The 18,855-nt window shown below is 41.0% G+C and overlaps 1 protein-coding gene across 1 annotated transcript; it reads right to left on the bottom strand.

Annotated features, from left to right (window-relative positions):
* LOC113015640 (uncharacterized) lies at positions 1-16,054 on the bottom strand. The gene is made up of 10 exons (XM_026157719.1): positions 15,935-16,054; positions 12,317-12,667; positions 9,917-10,249; positions 9,749-9,844; positions 8,740-9,066; positions 7,097-7,426; positions 2,916-3,242; positions 2,338-2,661; positions 2,217-2,241; positions 1-37 (listed from the first exon to the last, which is right to left on the bottom strand). The coding sequence occupies exons 1-10, from the start codon at positions 15,963-15,965 to the stop codon at positions 1-3; spliced, it is 2,181 nt and encodes a 726-aa protein (XP_026013504.1). The 5' UTR covers positions 15,966-16,054.
* Positions 16,055-18,855: the final 2,801 nt, after the last annotated feature.

Raw genomic sequence — 18,855 nt, forward strand, 5'->3', positions numbered from 1 at the left:
TCAGGAGTCAGACGAAGATGAAGAGAAGAGATTCACCCTATCACAAGAATAATTCACAAGATCTTAGACACAGATGGAACAAACTTGGAGCTTTCCTCCAAAGGTACTGATGTCACTAAGAATTGCATCGTCTGGCCAGCCTGTGTACGTGCCATCTGTCCATCATGATATGGACTAGTTGCTAAACTCCACCTCTGACAGGAGCTTCAGATTCAGCTGTGAGGGTGAGGCAGCTTCAGGCTGAAAGAAAGTGAAACTATGAATGAAATGTTCAGCATCGTCTTTGTTCAGATGTGATTTTTGGCTACAGACACTAAGTGAGACGTCACCTAAACCTTAAGTGCTGATAAGAGAAAGAAAAACCAAAAGCTGGATTCACAGATGTTTTATTCTTAGTTTTTTTGTTTCACAGGTTAAACAAACAACTTTTTAAATGTAAAAATTCATTTGGAACGATATTTGTTCAGTAATATTAATAACTGTTAGTTTGATTGGTTGAAGTCATTGTTCAGAAGAAGCATGTATGTGTGAATATCTCAAAAACATTGGTCTACAAAGAATTGTGCAATATTCATATTCCACAGTTGAAAACAAAACATCATGTCTGTTTATGTGACCGTGTATTCACAGCCAGTGTCAGACTTAACAGATATCAGCATCACAGCTCACAGATGAATTCTTGACTACAACAGCAGCTGGTGTCGCGGTCTCGGACGTTTTTGCAGCAGCAACACCAGCAGAGTTAAATCCTCTGACAGCAACAAGAAACAAAAGAGATAAAAATGACAGTGAAACTATCTTATATAAAGTAAATCAATAAAAGGAGGAATCAAACAGAAATATTTGGATATGTAGTTTTTCACTATGGACTGTGTGTATAAAAGCTACAGAGGCTCTCGCTGATTGCAGATTGATGGAGCTTCACTGTTTTCCAGAGAACGGTTGTTTCCACAACACCTTGAAAAAACCTCACTGAACTTCAAATCCTGCCTCTTGTACCAGCCTCTCAGGTCCACTCAGACCTGAAGTAAATGTCTTTATCACACCGTGAGCACACGGCTCCACAGGGAAAAGGACACCAAAACACACCAACTGCACATTGACCCAAGCACTTCACATAGATTATAAAGAAGTATAACAGGAACGCCTGTCGGACCATCAGGTCTCCAGTTGCCCGTGTCCACAGAGATTGTAGTAAAGGTTGAGTTCAGGAGATTTTCTCTCTGCACATTAAGTTTCTTCAAACAGTTCTTTCTGTAAATGTCAGAGTAAAAAGTACTTCAGCATTTAGATGCAGTGTTGAAGTCTTTGTCACGGTGTGAGCCGTATAGACCCAAAACAGATACAACACGGGCACCAGATGTGTGTGTCAGGTATTTATTAGTGAAAAAGTGAAAAACGTGAATACTCACTGGTGTGGAGTTCAGTTGCTATATACAGGTGGAGTGAAACAGTGACTAAGTGTAGGCAGTGATAACAATGATCACATGGGAATTAACTACACAAGTATACTTGGGACTGGGGTAATATGTACAAGGGTAAGGCAGGAATACACAGTGAACTGGATTTACTATGGCGGACACTTGGGAATGAAGTAGGCTAAAGATTGCTGCTTTGATGTTACTTTGGTGAAGACTGTGATTGTGGGCAAAGTTTTTACTCCACAGTTTATCATTATAAAAATACAAAATGTAAAAAATATCAGTCTTGACCTCTGTGTGCAGATCCAACTAATAAACAAAGAGAAGTAATCAACAGCTCACACTGAGTGAAGCTGGTCACAGGTCAGTTTGAGACAAACAACTTTAACACGTTGACACCATGATTGTGACTGAAGTGAAGGCACGTTTACATTAATGTGATGCTGCAGATATTTTTTAAAACGGGTATTTTTCCAAGTTAGTTTTAAAAAAAAATCTCTCTATCGGCATAAAAATGCAAAACATAATCAATAATAAATAAATAATCTCAAGTGCTGTAAATAAAATGAAAGTGCTGAGAGTTTCCTCCAGAGTGAGACCTCTGTCACAGTTCAGAGGATCTACGGCAGCAGAGACCTTCATGGACACTAAAAGTCTCAAACACACAACAACAACATCACACTGACTCCACTCTGACATCACTGATCAATAATCAAAGAACACACAGATCAAACTGATTGATCAGCCATCAGAGGAGTCGGATCAATGGAGCTGCTTCTGTTCCTGATGTCCCCTGTTTGATCCTGGACCTGAACTCTCCCTGCAGAGGAGACACAAGACAGTCAGAGACACACACACACACACACACACACACACACACACACACACACACACACACACACACACACACACAAACCTTTGACTTTGAGCAGCACAGTTTTGTATCTGTAGATCTGTGTGCTGTCCACTTCACATCTGTATTCTCCACTGTCTCTCTCTGTGGGGTGTTTCAGGGTCAGACTGAGGTCTCCAGTTCTCAGCAGGTCTTCATTCATCTGTATTTGGTCCACATAAACTTGGTCCTGTTTGTCAGGCTGGTCAGAGCCGTTTTGATACACATAAACGGTCCTGAATGGTTCATAGTGTCTCCACTCTACTTTAGCATCTTCAGGCAGGTTTTCTGTGGTTTTGAATGGCAGCTGGACAGACTCCGCCCCCTGCTCCACCTCTACCTGACAGACTGAGAGGAAAACAAACACAACATGAGCTGACAGAGACAATAGCAGCGGGATTTCACAGTTGAAGAGAAAGCTGGAGTACAGAAGCACAGTAGAACATAACAGAGGACAGAAATCTAAAAGATAAAGCAGCTTTAGAGCTGATTGAGTGATTGGGTGGGGGCGAGGGTCATCTGCCGTGACCAGTTTGGGTGAGTGGAGGAAGACAGGACATAAGTCATGTTTGACTTTTTTGATTTGTATATACGACACTGACCTTTGACTTTCAGCTCCACTTGTTTCTTCATCAGGATCTTTCTATACCAGTTGTAGACAGTACAGGTGTAGATGCCACTGTCCCAGTCTGTGGGGTATTTTAGTGTTAAAGTAAGATCTCCAGCTTTGATGAGACCTTCATTCATCTCTGTTCGGTGTCTGTAAAAACGATGCTGTAATTCATTAAGGTCAGAGGTGTTGTGATACACCTGGACCTTCCTGTTGTCCTTATCTGTCCACTCCACTTTAGCTCCGTCAGGCAGATCAGGTTCGATACTAAAGGGAAGCTCGACAGAATCCTCTCCTGAATGCACCTCTTTCTGGTGAACTGAGGGGACATCAAAGAACAACATGAGCTGGTTAGACAGCAGCAGCACTGAACACAGTTTTTTCCTGGATAAAGGGAAATATTATGGATATCCCAAAAAGTTGATTCTGTTCATCTGGATGTAGAATTTTCAGTGGGAGAAATGTTTTGTAACTAATCCAAGTGTCAGCTGACTGCAGGTTTCCCCAATCTTATAAACAGTACATTTGCATAATGACTGAAACCAGATCACTGAAGGAACAATGGGCTGGAGGTCAGTTTATGATCCCTGATATGCATAATCATGACGATTGGCAAAGACTATGAGTACCATTCACAGAGATTTGGGGAATGGCTGCAATCACAGCATTGTAAGATGGCAAAAGATGTACCCTTAGGCCCCCTCCTCGATTCAGAGATGGTCTTTCCCTTTTCACATAAATAGCCTCCTTGACTCTGCGCTCAAACCAGCGTTCCTCCCTGTCCAGGATGTGTACATTCTCATCATAGAAAGAATTCAATTAAATTTTAACAACAACTGTTGCCTCAAGGTGCTTTATATTGTAAGGTAGACCCTACAATAATACATACAGAGAAAAACCCAACAATCATATGACCCTCTATGAGCAAGCACATTGGCAACAGCAGGAAGGAAAAACTCCCTTTTAACAGGAAGAAACCTCTGGCAGAACCAGGCTCAGGGAGGGGCGGAAACAGGATAAAGACATGCTGTGGAAGAAAGAAAGACATTAATAACCAGAGTAACGCGTTACTTGTAATCGGATTACTTTTTTCAAGTAACGAGTAAAGTAAGGGATTACTAATGCAAAAACGGCAATTAGATTACCGTTACTTTCCCGTAGGAACGCTGCGTTACTGTGTTACTAAAACCGTGATTTTTTGTGAGAATGTTTCACGACAGTGACGTAAGCAAGTGCGCCGTTAGTGACAGCAGCTGTGTGCAGATCAACAATGGATCACATATCGATTGTGGGAGAGAGTATGAGCGTGCAGCGTTTAAAGCGTGGAAGTACTGACCTTACTTTGAGTTTGCTTCCATAAAAAGTGACAAAAACATTAGCGTCCATCGTGCGTGGGAAGAAAACTTCTTTTTACAGCAAAAAAAAACCCCTAAGTTTTCAAGCAAGCACCGAGTGCGCAACGACGTGATGGGAAACTCACAGAGAAACTCGCGGATTCTTCAACTGACCGCGGCACACCTGCACCAGGGTAAACCTCTGCCTACTCTACTCCTGCTTTACAGGTGAAAATAGAGCAACAGGACCGCTAGTCTTTGACTTTATTTATTTTCTGCTGTGTTTTACTTGCATCTATTTGAAAGAGTGAGTGTAAACACAAAAAATATTTTATTTTATGTGCTGGAATGTGCAGAAAATAGGTTTAAATGTTAAACTAATTTATTCAAGTCAGAGAATGTTTCATATAATTAAATTTTTGCTTGATGCATAAAGTTAAAAGATTAAAACTAATAAAACACATTTTAAAAAGGGACTTTTCCATTTGATTACATTTTGTATGATGGATTATGTAGAAAAAGTAGAATTGGGCTGAAAGACCTATCGCTTTATCACCTATTCAGGTTGTAAATTGTGTTTTTAAAAAGTAACTATGTAACTAAGTAATTGATTACTTTTGAAAATAAGTAATCAGTAAAGTAACGGGATTACTTTTTTGGGGAAGTAATCAGTAATTAGTTACTGATTACTTTTTTCAAGTAACTTGACCAACACTGTTAATAACAGGTATGTTTAAATGCAGAGAGTTCTATTAACACATAGTGAGTGAAGAAGAAACACTCAGTGCATCATGGGAATCCCCCGGCAGCCTACGTCTATTGCAGCATAACTAAGGGAGGATTCAGGGTCACCTGGTCCAGCCCTAACTATATGCTTTAGCAAAAAGGAAAGTTTGAAGCCTAATCTTAAAAGTAGAGATAGTGTCTGTCTCCTGAATCCAAACTGGAAGCTGGTTCCACAGAAGAGGGGCCTGAAAACTGAAATTTCTGGACATACCAAAATTCACGGATCACTTGAACTGTGGTACAGGGAAGCAGAAGAACAGCACATCAAGAAGGCCCTGAGTAAATGTGGTTATTCCAGCTGGACATTTGTCAAAGATGGGAAGACACCTAAAGAAAGCTCCAGGCGAGAAGGACAACCGCTGCCCAAGCGAAAACCTGTCGTGATCCCGTGTCAGGAGTATCGGAGCAGTTGAGACACATTTTTTCTAAACACTGCATCTCTGTGGCTTTTAAACTCCAAAACAGACTGTGCCCAAAATTGATTCACCCCAAGGATCAGGTCCTCCGACACAGAGTAACATAGTGTACGCTGTTAAGTGCCAGGAGGATTGCCAGGATTTTGAGTTTTAAAAATTCTGACACAGTTAAAACGTCACTTGAAATTACAATGAAGTAAATCGAGCTTATTTTCGATTTTAAAAGTGGTCATACCAAATATTAAATTCAATTCAGTTTCATTTATATTTATTGCACCAAACTACAAGAACAGTCGCTTCAAGACCTCTTTAAGTAGTTGCCTCTTTATGTATTGTTAGGTAATACAGCCTACTTCAGCCCAAAACCTTAACAGAGCCTCCACCGAGTGTTCAGTGGGGCCATTTCAGACTTACAGGCAAACAGTAGATGGATTAACTGAAAGTCCACATGGATCTCTCAGGTGTTTTGCCAGATTCCTGCTGGATTTTCTGTTCTTCAGGATTTTACTTCCGGATAGTGTTCATTTTGTAGACCTGCCATGTACAGTACCTTAACTTCCACATGTCCTGTTTCCTCAACTGTTTAAAGGTCACACTGCACAAAATGCCTAGTGTTTGGTTTATAAGTTATTACGAATGATAAGGTATGGCTAGACATCAGGTGATGATGTCAACAATGATTGGATTTTCAGAGAAAAACAGGATGAGAGAGAGAGGAGTGATGCAAATGAACACATGAGGAAAATTTGGGGCTAGTTCTTGCAATGAGCAGAAGAAATCATGTGACTGGATTGTAGGAGTTCACAATGATAAAATATACCAAGTACAGCAGGAGGAACAACCACAGCCAGAACACTTTGCATTTTTTACTTTTTCTCTACTCATTTTTACCGTGTTGGATTATAAATTCAAGAGGATTTGCATCTGCATTGTTTCCTACTGGAATATAACTTTAAAGAACTTAGCACAGAATAAAGATCATAACAAAATCAACATTAGCTCAGAGTAGGTTAAATAGATAAGTGTGATTAAGTGACTTGGTTTTGGAATTATTGTTGTTTGATTCTGCTTTTGATTTGCTCCTGCTAAACTTCTTTAATGAAATCCTTCATTCAAAGAGTCTAAAACATGGACATTCCCTTTTTAACCCTTTGTGAAACAGTAAAGGTAAAAACTTGAGTATCAACCCACATTAATATAAATTACGGAAGAGATTAGAGCTACTGGGGGAAAAAGCAGGCATGTCTTTTTTCCCCCCCTTTTCCGGAATTCTGGAAAAGGGAACAAAAATGCACCAATTTGTTTTTTTTCCCACTGTCCCTAATCCTCTTCCGTAGTAAATAGCTGTTGCAGATTATTTTAGCCTTTTAAAACTAACAAACTACTCTCCAGGCCTCTAAACTAAACCCAGTCATAATTCCAAAAGCACTGAACAAGAGGGGAGCTGCTGCAATGGGTGTGGGTGGTAAATTCTAGGCCTCCAGGGCTAATATGACATTCTGTTTTTTTGTTTGTTTGTTTTTGTTTATTTTTAAATCAAAGTACGTGATCAACACCCTTCAAGGTAAATGTAGCTTCTAGATGTAGGTCCAACAAATGTACTTTTACCAAACTTCTGTTATTAAGTGTGCACTGACCTTTGACCTTGAGCATCACTTGTTTCTTCATTAGGACAGTTCCCTTTCTGTTATAGACGGTGCAGGTGTAGGTTGTTATGTCATTGTCTGTGGGGTACTTCAGGGTCAGGCTGACGTCCCCAGTTTTCAGCAGGTCTTCATTCATCTTAGTTCGGTCTCTATAAATCAGGTCCTGCTCATCAGGCTGGTCAGAGCCGTTCTGATAAACGTGAACCTTGTCATTATCACTGTCTTTCCACTCCACTTTTGCATCTTCAGGCAGGGGAACTTTGGCTTTGCAGGGCAGCTCAACAATATGCGCCCCTGAATCCACTTTGACAACCTCGGGGACTGAGAGGACAGCAAAGCACAACATGATGACATCAGAAGCAGTAACAACATGGCATAACACGGCTAGATGGCTAATATGGTAACCCTGATTTTTAACTCACTGAATCTTCTTGAAAGACTTTAAACTGATCAAACCAAACAATGCACCAGTTTCACTAATAAATATATTCAGCTGTAAGGATAGCAATGTTTAAGATCCAAACCTTTATCTCCTGATTAGTCTGAAAGTTCCTGATTTGGCTCTGTTACATACTATGGGGCTAGGTGGGTGTATCTGTGTGGTGCTCCCACTCTCTCTCTCTTGCATTTTTTCCCCCATCTGGCACTCCTTTCCTCGACTCTGGACCTGGCTCTCTCTCACCAATTAGTCTTCAAACATTTTAAAGGCTAGCTGAGATCTACTTTCAAGGGTTGTTGGAGACCCAGCCCAAAGAATGGAACACCTCGGTAATGTGTTTAGACAGTTTCTCATATTGGGAGCAGTTTGGAGTTTGCTGCTGGTAGTCAGTAGTGCAGGGTTGTGTGTTGCCCTCTCCTTGTGTGGAGACCTTTTAAATTAAAGTTTGTTATTTAACCATTTTGCTCTGTCAGGCCTTTTTCTTCTCCCTTCAGGCCAAATATGTGAAAAAAATGTGATGAGATGAAATTACAAATAGGTGTAGTTAGGAGAGCTGAAATCTATGAAAATTAACCCATCACTGTCATAGCCATTTAGATCCACATATGCTTAAATGTATTTCCATCAGAAATGATTCAGCATCCCATGATTGCAAATTAATTATCAGCATGTAAAGAAAGTCTCTTTAGTAATTTGGACTCCAAGATATATATAACAGAGTTCCTCCCAGTAATAACTGAAACTGATGTCAGTTCAATAACTGACTTAACTTAGTATTAATTTTCATTGATCATCAATAGAGTCCAGATGCCCTGGAGAGGGACCACCGAATCAGGTTCCCTATGAGCAACCAGTTGGTGACATTGGCAAGGAGAAACTTCCTTTTAACAGGACGTTCTTCCAACAGAACCAGTCTCACAGAGGTGCAGTTATGACAGGTTGGCAGTGAGTGCAGGAAGACAGCACTGAAGACCCACTGTGTGAAAGTAAAAGAGTTTTGTGATTATTAATAATTAATGCAAGTGGTGTTGGAAAACATGGAGAGTGAAGAGAGAAAAAGATATGCTCAGTGCATGATGGGAAGTTCCCCAGCAGTCGCCATGAATTATGGATAGTTCACAACTGGGTATCATATGAAATGCAAAATAAAAACAAAGTAGTGCTCTGACCTTTGATCTGTATCAACATCACTGACCTCTGACTATCAGCTCGACATCTTTCCTCACTGGGCTTCTTCGTAACCTGTTGTAGACGGTGCAGGTGTAGGTGTTTGTGTCTCTGTCTGTGGGGTATTTCAGGATCAGACTGAAGTCTCCAGGTTCCAGTAAGTTTCTCTTCATCTTTGTTCGGTCTCTATAAACCTCGTCCTGTTCTCCAGGCTGATCAGAGCCGTTCTCATAGACGTGGACCTTCCTGTTGTTTCTGTTCTGCCACTCCACTTTAGCATTGTTAGTTGGGGGAAGAATGATTTTGCAGGGCAGCTGGACAGACTCCACCCCTGAATCTACCACCACCTGGTAAACTGAGAGGACAAAGCACAACATGATGACATCAACAGCAGCTGTGATGGTCACATGACCTCCCTGTCCCTCCTTGTCTTCTAGTCTCAGTCAGATTGTGTCTCAGTTTGTTCCTGATGTGTTCCTGACTCGTTCTTTGGTAACTAGTCTGCAGCGTCCTGTAAAGTGCTGCAGACATGTTGGATGAAGAAGAACAGACAGACTGAGCCTCCACAGTCGGCCATGTCTCACACACATCAGCACAGAAACCATGAAGATCTCATGTGTCTGAACATCTGAAGCTCTCCACCACATGACTGAGCACAACTCAAGGAGGAACATTTACTGAAGCTGCTGCAACATTTACTGTCAGCATGTTTCCATGTGAGCTGCTGTTTACCACCACAGAAGAAGAACAGCTTGTCCACATGCAGCCTCTGTGTCAGATCAATGCAGTGAAGCACACACACTGTTTAGTAAAGTCATGTTGTGGAGCTGTTTCACTGATCAATGACTGAGTCTGAAGGAGGTTTTCTGACTTCTGGAACAAACCTGGAAGTTTCTCTTCAGCTCTCTGTATCAGCTGTTTGTAACTCTCAACTCTTTTAGCTCCTGGAACAAGTTTGTGTGAGCCACAGTCAAGGAGCCACCAGAGGACACCTGCTGACCATCGGCATTATGGGTAGTGTAGTAGGAGACACTCACCTGACATGAAATAGTGCCGCAAATGAAATAGAAGACCTCCAGAAACAAGAAGAACCAGAAGAATCATCAGAGCTATGGCCCAGGATGGAAATGGTTCTGTGGAGAGGAAAAGAAAATCACCTCTACTTTCTCATTTGCATCTATACTCTGACCTTTTGTATCACTGACCTTTGACCTGCAGCACTACTTTCTGTGTCAGGATGTCTTTGTCCCTGTAGACGGTGCAAATGTATCCTCCACTGTCTCTCTCTGTGGGGTGTTTCAGGGTCAGACTGACGTCCCCAGTTTTCAGCAGGTCTTTGTTCATCTTTGTGCGACCACAGTAAAGGTTGTCCTGTTTCTTAAGGTTCTCACTTCTGTTTGGATACACATGGACCGTCATGAGTTCTACATCCAAATGAGTCCATTCCACTCTCGTGTCATCAGGCAGGTCAGGTGTTGTTTTGCAGGGCAGGATGACTGAGTGTGACCCTTCCTCCACTTTTATCTCCACCTCTTGGTCTGAGAGGGCAATACAGCAAAATAGTAGCTGTAGAAGCATTTATATAAATATTTTAATCATTGACCTGTGACAAAGGGCGTATTCCAGTTGTCCATTTCTAACTGAAAGAAGCAACCCAAAAGTATCTGCATGGTGGAACATCCTTAATGAAAGCAGAGTGGAAAATCCCACCGGTAATTCAGTGTGACGGACTATCCAATCAACAGTGAAAATAATCAGCAAAATAAACAATGACCTTTTTTCTGCTTGGCCGTTACCTAATGATTTGCATTCATTAACAATCTTGTGCTTGTGCTTAAAGTGCTTTGGCACTCTTTGGCAATATTGTAGATAATATTAAACTTAATCATCACATCAGCCTTCTCTGATGACCTGTTTGCTGCTGCCTGCCGCTGAAAGGCATTGGGGACAGGGGACACTTGGACAGTGCATTTATCACCGTATATAATATGTTTTCTGGATACACTGTGCTTTTTCAGCATTCAGAGGTCGATGGCTCTGACCAAATTGGTTGCACTCTAGAGCCCAGTATGTGTGTGTATATATATACATACACAAACACACACACATATATAAAACATTCCCTGTCCTATCTGGCATTGTAGCAATCAAAATTATTGTCTGAATGTCAAGAAAAATGCCCAACAGATTTACTTTCCGCAGTAGACCTTTTTGCTATACTGGTCCACTTAATTGTCATAGTTTATTCAATCTTTATTTTTTTAAGTTATTACAATTAGACTGGACATGACTCTGGGACACAAACAAAAACAAAAATGACAGTAGAGAAACTACAGCAACAACCATGTCAGTGTCTAATGGTAGGGGTCAGGAGCCATAGCCCTGCCCCCCAGCCCATGAAGCAGGCATGGAGGAGATCGAGGCTCCAGACATGTAGAGGTCCCCCAGAGGACAAGAGCCCAAGGAGGACCACCAGAGGCGCAGCTATGCCACCATACTGGAAGCAGCTGAGGAGAGCTCCAGATGGGGGGTCACCCAGCAGTCATGGTGCAGAAGCCCATAGTCTCTGCCAGCAGCCAGCTGTGCCAGACCGGACCGAGCCTCCGGCCCATAGGCCAAGGTCCAAGGGCTCCCCGGAAGAGGCCTGACCAAGCCAAGTGCACCAACCAGGCCCCGCCAAGCCAGTGAGCTAGTACATACCTGAGAGCCCAGCATGATGCTGAGACCACCAATGCACAAACAGTTGATGACATCAGCCAATGGCAGGGAGTGTGATGGCGGGAGATAGGCCCCCAAACCAGGGGGGCCTTTGATATACTCAGAGAAGTTGAGTCTAAGAACCATCCAGACATATAAACATAGACAAAGAGGCACACACAGACACAAACATCTATTCCCACCCTCATGCACACACATACAAATTCTTAGCATTCACCCAAAGTGGGGACAAACAGAAATTAACACTGTACACACAATCACACTCCCCAAACATACTCTATGCCCCAGGTCCTGGTACCAGGAGGGGCAATCCATCCCTAGACCCAGGAGATCTTGACTCGCCACCATTTGACCTTAGAACTGAAGAAGCTTCTCAGATGAGAGGTGAAATGTCTTCAAGAAACTTAAAGAAGCCCAGACGCTTTTCTTTCCAAGCTCCTTAGACATTGTTCTGCTTATGCATTTTGTCTCACAGTGTTGTTGGATGTTCTTAGTGTGTTGTTGTTTCCCTGTCGCGTACAGCACTTTACTGTAACATGCTAATTTGCCGAACTAAGGTTTGGTCATAGGAGCGTGCAGGTGGTTTCTCATGTGGTCCGCTATTCTTCTCCCTTTCTTAAAGGTGTGCATGCAGAAGCCCAGTCATATGAAGTTGCTCTGCTGAATTTGTTTTTATGTGAACAGCTGAGAAAGCAAGAGTTGACTCCTCTCATCCTACACATAACACAACACAGAGAACACGGCAATCTGAGTGTCAGGCCAGACCGGCCACAAACACTTGATACCCTTTTTTAAGAAAATAAAAATAAATATAAATGAACTAAATCAGATTGTATCATTTACCCAGTATAGGGTTTTTTACTAATCAGTTGCAGTTACTTTCTGACCTTTGACCTTCAGCTCTATGTTTCTCTGTCCCAGTTCTTCTCTTCCATCACTGACGGAGCAGGTGTAGATGCCGCTGTCGCTCAGTTCTGGTCTTCTGATGGTGAGGCTGAAGTCTGCAGTGTCCAGTGCATCAGATGTCATCGATGTGCGCCCGCTGAAATGCAGGTTTTGCTTTCTGAGATCATCTCCTCCTTCTACTCGTAAGTGAACACATTTGGGATCAAGATCGTTACGAGTCCACATCACTGTGGGATTCTTCTCAGGAAGAATACCCGAGTACTGGCAGGGCACCAAGACGGACATTGCCTCCTTATACACTTCCACCACCTCAGCCAGGGCATGCTGGGAACCTGTGAGGACACACAAACAGAAACCACGGTTAACTGCATGCTTTGGGTTTGTGTCTGTGTCCAAATGGTAAATTTCAGGGACCAGAGAGAGAACTATTTACAGTTAATCTGTCTATGAAATCTAAATTTACTCAGTAAGACTGAAAAAATCTTTAATCAGCTTGTTTAACAGAGTGAAATGGGTACCTGTGCTTGGTAAAGTTACTGTAAAGGTAATGTAATCAGTGAATAAATAATGACTGAACATATGTATTTATTGTAAGATCTAGTAAATGTAAATGGTCAGTTAGACTTTTGTGTAATTTGTTTGTATAAACTTAGATGATTTTGTTATTTGACCTCAAACAACTTAAAAGTAAGTTTGGTGAGGCAAAAGACAGTGGTAATTAATTTAATCTGTACATTTGAATGCACACCTATGTTTTACTTTTTTTTACAGTTCTGCCAGACACTTTAAAGTCAGAAATATACCACGCCTTCAATCATGAGCAGCTAACATGAAACATTCAAAGGCTTCAGTCAGTTGTTAGTAATAAAAGGTCCATCCTGTACAAGGACTGATTGTCACATGTTTACCGACACTTTTGTGATATTTATAATCCCTATATGCCAGTCTCATTTCCTTTATGTTGCCAAAACAAAACAAAGACAGCAGAATTTTAAGCAGGGATTTAATGAAAAAAAATACATTTTATGAAAATCTGACCTTGAAGAAGAGGTGTGAAGTTCAAAGTAATGTGATATTTAGAATTCCAATATATAATTTCCCATATGCATACAACCAAACGCTGCAACTGTAAAGAGCTCTATACAACATTATTATCACTGTTGCCTTCAGATCAATATATTGACCTTTAAAAGAGAATTCAAAGGTAAACTTTGACATGTTATTGTAGAAATCATAGATTTTAAGTCATACTATTTTTTTTGTCAATTTTAGAGCAATGAATGATTAAGTTGACCTTAAAGAACCAATTTTAGAGCCAATTTTAATGGATTGTTAACATGTGCTCACTCCACACCACTACATAGTTTTCATAATTCATTTAAAACTTCCCATGTTATTGTGTTTTCAGATGTCCTGTTGTGATATCTACACCAAGAAATGACATTTTCAAAGGAAATTTGATCTGTGAATCAGTCTCTTAGGTCAGCTGACCACCTGCTCTTGGAAGTACCGAGATCCAGGAGGAAGCTCAGAGGGGACAGTGCCGTTTCTATCGTCGCTCCTAAATTATGGAATAACTTGCCCTTGCACGTTAAAGCGGCCCCTTCACTGTCCACTTTTAAAACACGTCTTAAAACCCAACTTTATTCTTTGGCTTTTGACCTCAGTGAGACTTAATAGCTGGTTTAATAACAAGTGACACTAATTAATTAATTTACTTTCATTTGGCTATTATTTACACATTATGTAATTTTATTATTTACTTCCAATGTAAAACACTTTGCGTAAGCTGTGGTTGTTTTAAAGTGCTTTCTAAAATAAAGATATATTAAAAAATATATCTGCATTATATATATGTGAATATATGAATAAATGTATTTTATAATAAATAGATCTCTTTCTGGCCAGACAATGGCAGAAAGAGAGTACCAATTTGTTTATTTGGTAGTTTGTTAATTAAAATGCTTCAGTACGTTAAGAGTGAAAAATAATGCATTTACATTTGCAGTTTTGTCTTGTTATGCAGTATTTTACATTTTTTAAAAACTAAACGAAACTAAATTTTCAGAAATATTTCTGGGTGTTTGCTTGTTTGCTTGCACTTGAACATTAAAGTGCCCCTCACATAAGATGACAGTCCTCTAAATACTAAAACGTTTCTTTTATTACTTAATTCAGTATAGCAGACATGGTGCATCCTTTATGAAAGGAGACGAGATAATGTTGTACCACAATTCACACACCATCATTCATGAGAACAAACCTGACTGAGACACAAATCATTGCAATGACCATCATAAACAGTGTGTTTCCCAGTTCCTGCCAAAACCTGATAGGTTTGAACAGTTGTTAAACCTGCAGCTGAACCCTAAACGTCACACTGCTGCTTTTAAAGGGATTTTAAAGTTTATCCCGATTTCATTATTTATGTCTATTGTTACAACTGATCGTAATCATATGTAAATTTGAGTGTCCAGGTGCTCCTCCGGGATTGGTGCATCCAGGGTGGATGGCTCACACCGATTGGCTGAGGACTGGGAGGCAGCGGATAAGAAGAGAGCGCCAGGGACTGCCAATTCATTCATCCTCGGCCCAACCCAACCGGCAGACCGTTCACTGTGTCACTATATTATGTTAATGTAAGAGCATGTAGGGGTGGACCGCCTTTTTGTTTGATCAGTTTTCTCCTGTTTTTGTTAGACAGGGAGGAAAGTGATTGTCGTTTGGTTTAGCTCTTTTGAGTAGGTAAGTTGTGTTTATTCCTGAGATAGGTTACCTTTTGTTTGTTGTTTTGGCCTTGGGTTCACCCTGAAGTTATGATATGCTCCCTTCCTTTGTTTAACTGCACTTATTGTAAATAAATCACTGTCACAAAGTATTAAGTGTGTGACGTGCTGCTTGTGGTTGGACGGGGATGGATCACCCTTTATGTTGCAGACGTGGTCTGGCCGCGCCTAGACGGGCCATAACACTATTCTTATGTAGCTTATGATAAGCATTACTTTTACTTTCATTTGGAATAGAAAGTAACATTTACTGTAAAACACTGGTATGTAACACAGGAATTAAAAAAAGATAAGAAATAAACAGACTTATTCCTGGTGAAATCAAAACCAGCTTTTAGAGGGGAAAAGTTCCGGTGACCGGATCAGAGTATGCGAGATTAATCAGGAAATAAACAATCCGCCATCCGCACAGTTTTTAGAACGAAAACAACTTTCAAGTTTAACTGGTGATATCCCAGTGAGTCACACTTTGTGAACAGTAACAGATATAGGTGACCACTCCAGTGCCTGTTCCTTCTCCTGTCTGAGAATGATGGTGGTTTTGTTATGTAGAGGGTTATCTGATCAAAGCCTTTTATCTCAGACCTGCAGCCATGACCTGCGTCACCGGGCTAGCTTCCCCCAGGCTCAAACTTCCAACACAAAGCACTGAGTCTGTCGGTCCAGACTTTCTCACACCATCCCTTACTCTTTTGTAAATAAAGCCACACATCATTAAATCGGTAATCTCACGCACTGCGCGTATCTACCTTTGCGATAATGAGCAAACTTCGGTCTGAGTGCAAGATAAACATTGTTTACAGAGTTTCTTACCGCTAATAAGGAGCAGGAAAAACAGCAGCATCTTCAACCTCCTGCAAGAAACAGCAACCTGCACAAATCCAAAAACTTCTCACTGTTGCTCTTAATATTTGCGATTTGTGTCTCATACAAATATTGGGAACCGTCGATAAAAGACAATGGAGGGTGTAACACTCGTTATTAACATATCAACTGTTTACTTTCGGTTTCACGGAAACTCCCGGTGTCCTGTCCCCCAGATCAACTGGTTATTACGTTTGCCGGCATATGTGTTAGTGATGAGAAGCTCGCCTGTTTGCTCCCAAAGACGAGCAAATCTGGAACACCGGCTCTTTTGTCTCCCAATGGCTCTTTATTATCATTCGTGGCCTCATATTTTAGTCTTACCTGGCAAATACGAGTGCTTTGTGTGTTGATAAACCCTTTTGCATTGTGTTTTTTTATGAGAAGCCTTATAATTGCCTAATGCTGTGTATTTGTTCTGTTACAAATGCAGGCATTCTTATTTCTGTTTAACATTTTAATATAACTTTTAATTTATACAAAAACAAAACACTGCAAATGAATCCGCAAAACAGGAGTTTTAATGAAAATAATTTCATTGTGTCTGAAGGTAATATTGATGCGTGTATGCATTTGTAGGACCTGGATACAGAGACTTTTATAATCTTGACAAATCTTGAATTTCGACTCATAATGATCCCCCAAAAGGGAGTCAGTATGAGGAGAAAACAAAAGCTCCATAGCACATAAAGAAGCACAGATATCATCACACTATAACACCATGAAACTGATGAAATACATTCATTCTTTTATCCACATCCCACGATTTGGATGTACCAAACTGCATGAAATAAACAACAGCACCACCATAAAAGCCACGAGAGAAAAAGTAGTTGCTGCTGCTGTCAGCCTCCGAAGCAAGTTTGACCAAAATAAATAATAAATAAGAGACATAAACTTTTCTCTTTGTTTTTCGTAACACACATGTTTGTGTTTAGTTCACTTCAGACTTCTCTGGATCATAATTATTTACATGTTTGAAAATAACAAAAAATATAAATAATAATAATAACAGAAATTGATGTTTTCAGTCAGTTACTATGGTGACATAAGAGGTAAAAGGCAACTTTCTGATTCTGAAAACCCAACAATTTGACTTTATAGATAACGACTGTGTTGATGTGATCATGTGGTTTGTAGGACGCTCCTCTTCCTCAGAGGATCCACCTGTGCTTCCTCTCCTCTCTCCTCCACCTGTTACAGTGAGGGAACGTCCTCCATGATGGAGGAGCTGCTGGAAAGTGCTGAGAGTTTCCTCCAGAGTGAGACCTCTGTCACAGTTCAGAGGATCTACGGCAGCAGAGACCTTCATGGACACTAAAAGTCTCAAACACACAACAACAACATCACACTGACTCCACTCTGACATCACTGATCAATAATCAAAGAACACACAGATCAAACTGATTGATCAGATGTCCCCTGTTTAATCCTGGACCTGAACTCTCCCTGCAGAGTAGACACAAGACAGTCAGACAATGAGGTCGATCATTTCAAGTCAAAGCACCTCTAAAAACGGAATCACTGAAGTGGTATTTTATTCACATCAGAATTACATGTGAGAAGAAAATTTACAACTTCATTTTTCCAGACTGTCAGAATCAAACAGCATCACTGACTCGCACTGGAATGTAGCTGAATGTAAGTGAAGCTCTCAAATAACCGGTCAATTTATGTCCCTACACTCACATACAGTATGGTCGTGAGCTTTGGTAGTGACTGAAAGAATGAGACTGCAGATACAAGTGGCGGAAATGAGCTTTAACCTGGGTGAGGTGTTTTGGGCTTGTCCCACCGGGAGGAGGCCCCGGGGAACATCTTGGTGCTCCCCAGTCAAGCTGGAAGAGGTGGCTGGGGAGGGAGAGGGAGGACTGGGCTTCTTTGCTTAGGCTGCTGCCCCGGTTAAGAGGAAGAAATGGATAGAAGGTACTTAAAGATTAAGCTGTTGCTAATGTAAATGGACTGATTCTTATATAGCGCTTTTCTACTCTCCCGGAGTACTCAAAGCGCTCTATACAACATGCCTCATTCGCCCAATCACACCCACTCATACAAGCATTTCTAAACTCAAGTGCAGCTAATAAGCATTCAGACACATTCACACTCTGATGAATGCATCGGAGGGTAATTTGGGGTTAACCTCTTAAGCCCCAACGCCCCCTGATACGGGGGCAAAAGGCAGGAGATCAGGTAGGCTTGGGCTTAAGAGGTTAATATCTTGCCCAAGGATATTTGACATGCAGACTGGGGGAGCCAAGAATCAGACCACCAACCTTCCAATCAGTAGCTCATTTGCTCTACCACCTGAGCCACAGGTTGTGGTACCTGGAGCTCCAGTTATTAGTGTCTGTGTATGATGATGAGTTTAGAAGTGAGAGTAGTCGCAAATTAAATTTATGGAAACGGCACGTTAAAGTATCACCAATAAAACAGTATCAAGGCTACTAAGTCAGTTTCATAAATCTAATTTTCCCACTTGTTGATGCCCAGACTGGTTGAAATTAGATTTAGTTTGCTTGTTTTTGCTGTTGAAACATAATCCAACATAATCATTCTAACAAGTCAAACTCAAATCACAAGACAGTCAGATAGAAACAAACAAATAAACAAACCTTTGACTTTAAGCAGCACCGTTTTGTATCTGTAGATATTCCTGCTGTCGACTACACAGTTGTATCTCCCACTGTCTCTCACTGTGGGCTGTTTCAGGGTCAGACTGAGGTCTCCAGTTTTCAGCAGGTCTTCATTCATCTGTATTCGGTCCACATAAACTTGGTCCTGTTTGTCAGGCTGGTCAGAGCCGTTTTGATACACATAAACGGTCCTGAATGGTTCATAGTGTCTCCACTCTACTTTAGCATCTTCAGGCA

This window comes from Astatotilapia calliptera, chromosome 3 (genome assembly GCF_900246225.1).
Source record: "Astatotilapia calliptera chromosome 3, fAstCal1.2, whole genome shotgun sequence".
Classification (NCBI taxonomy): domain Eukaryota; kingdom Metazoa; phylum Chordata; class Actinopteri; order Cichliformes; family Cichlidae; genus Astatotilapia; species Astatotilapia calliptera.

Excerpts from the sequence above, each read along its gene's own strand:
- LOC113015640 (XM_026157719.1), bottom strand. The coding sequence starts at position 15,965 with ATGCTGCTGTTTTTCCTGCTCCTTATTAGCG. Across the intron at positions 7,427-8,739 it reads TGTCGAGCTGATAGTCAGAG|TCCCCGAGGTTGTCAAAGTG; the intron begins GTCAGTGATGTT and ends CTGTCCTCTCAG. Across the intron at positions 38-2,216 it reads GTTCAGGTCCAGGATCAAAC|GGTGAATCTCTTCTCTTCAT; the intron begins AGGGGACATCAG and ends TTCTTGTGATAG.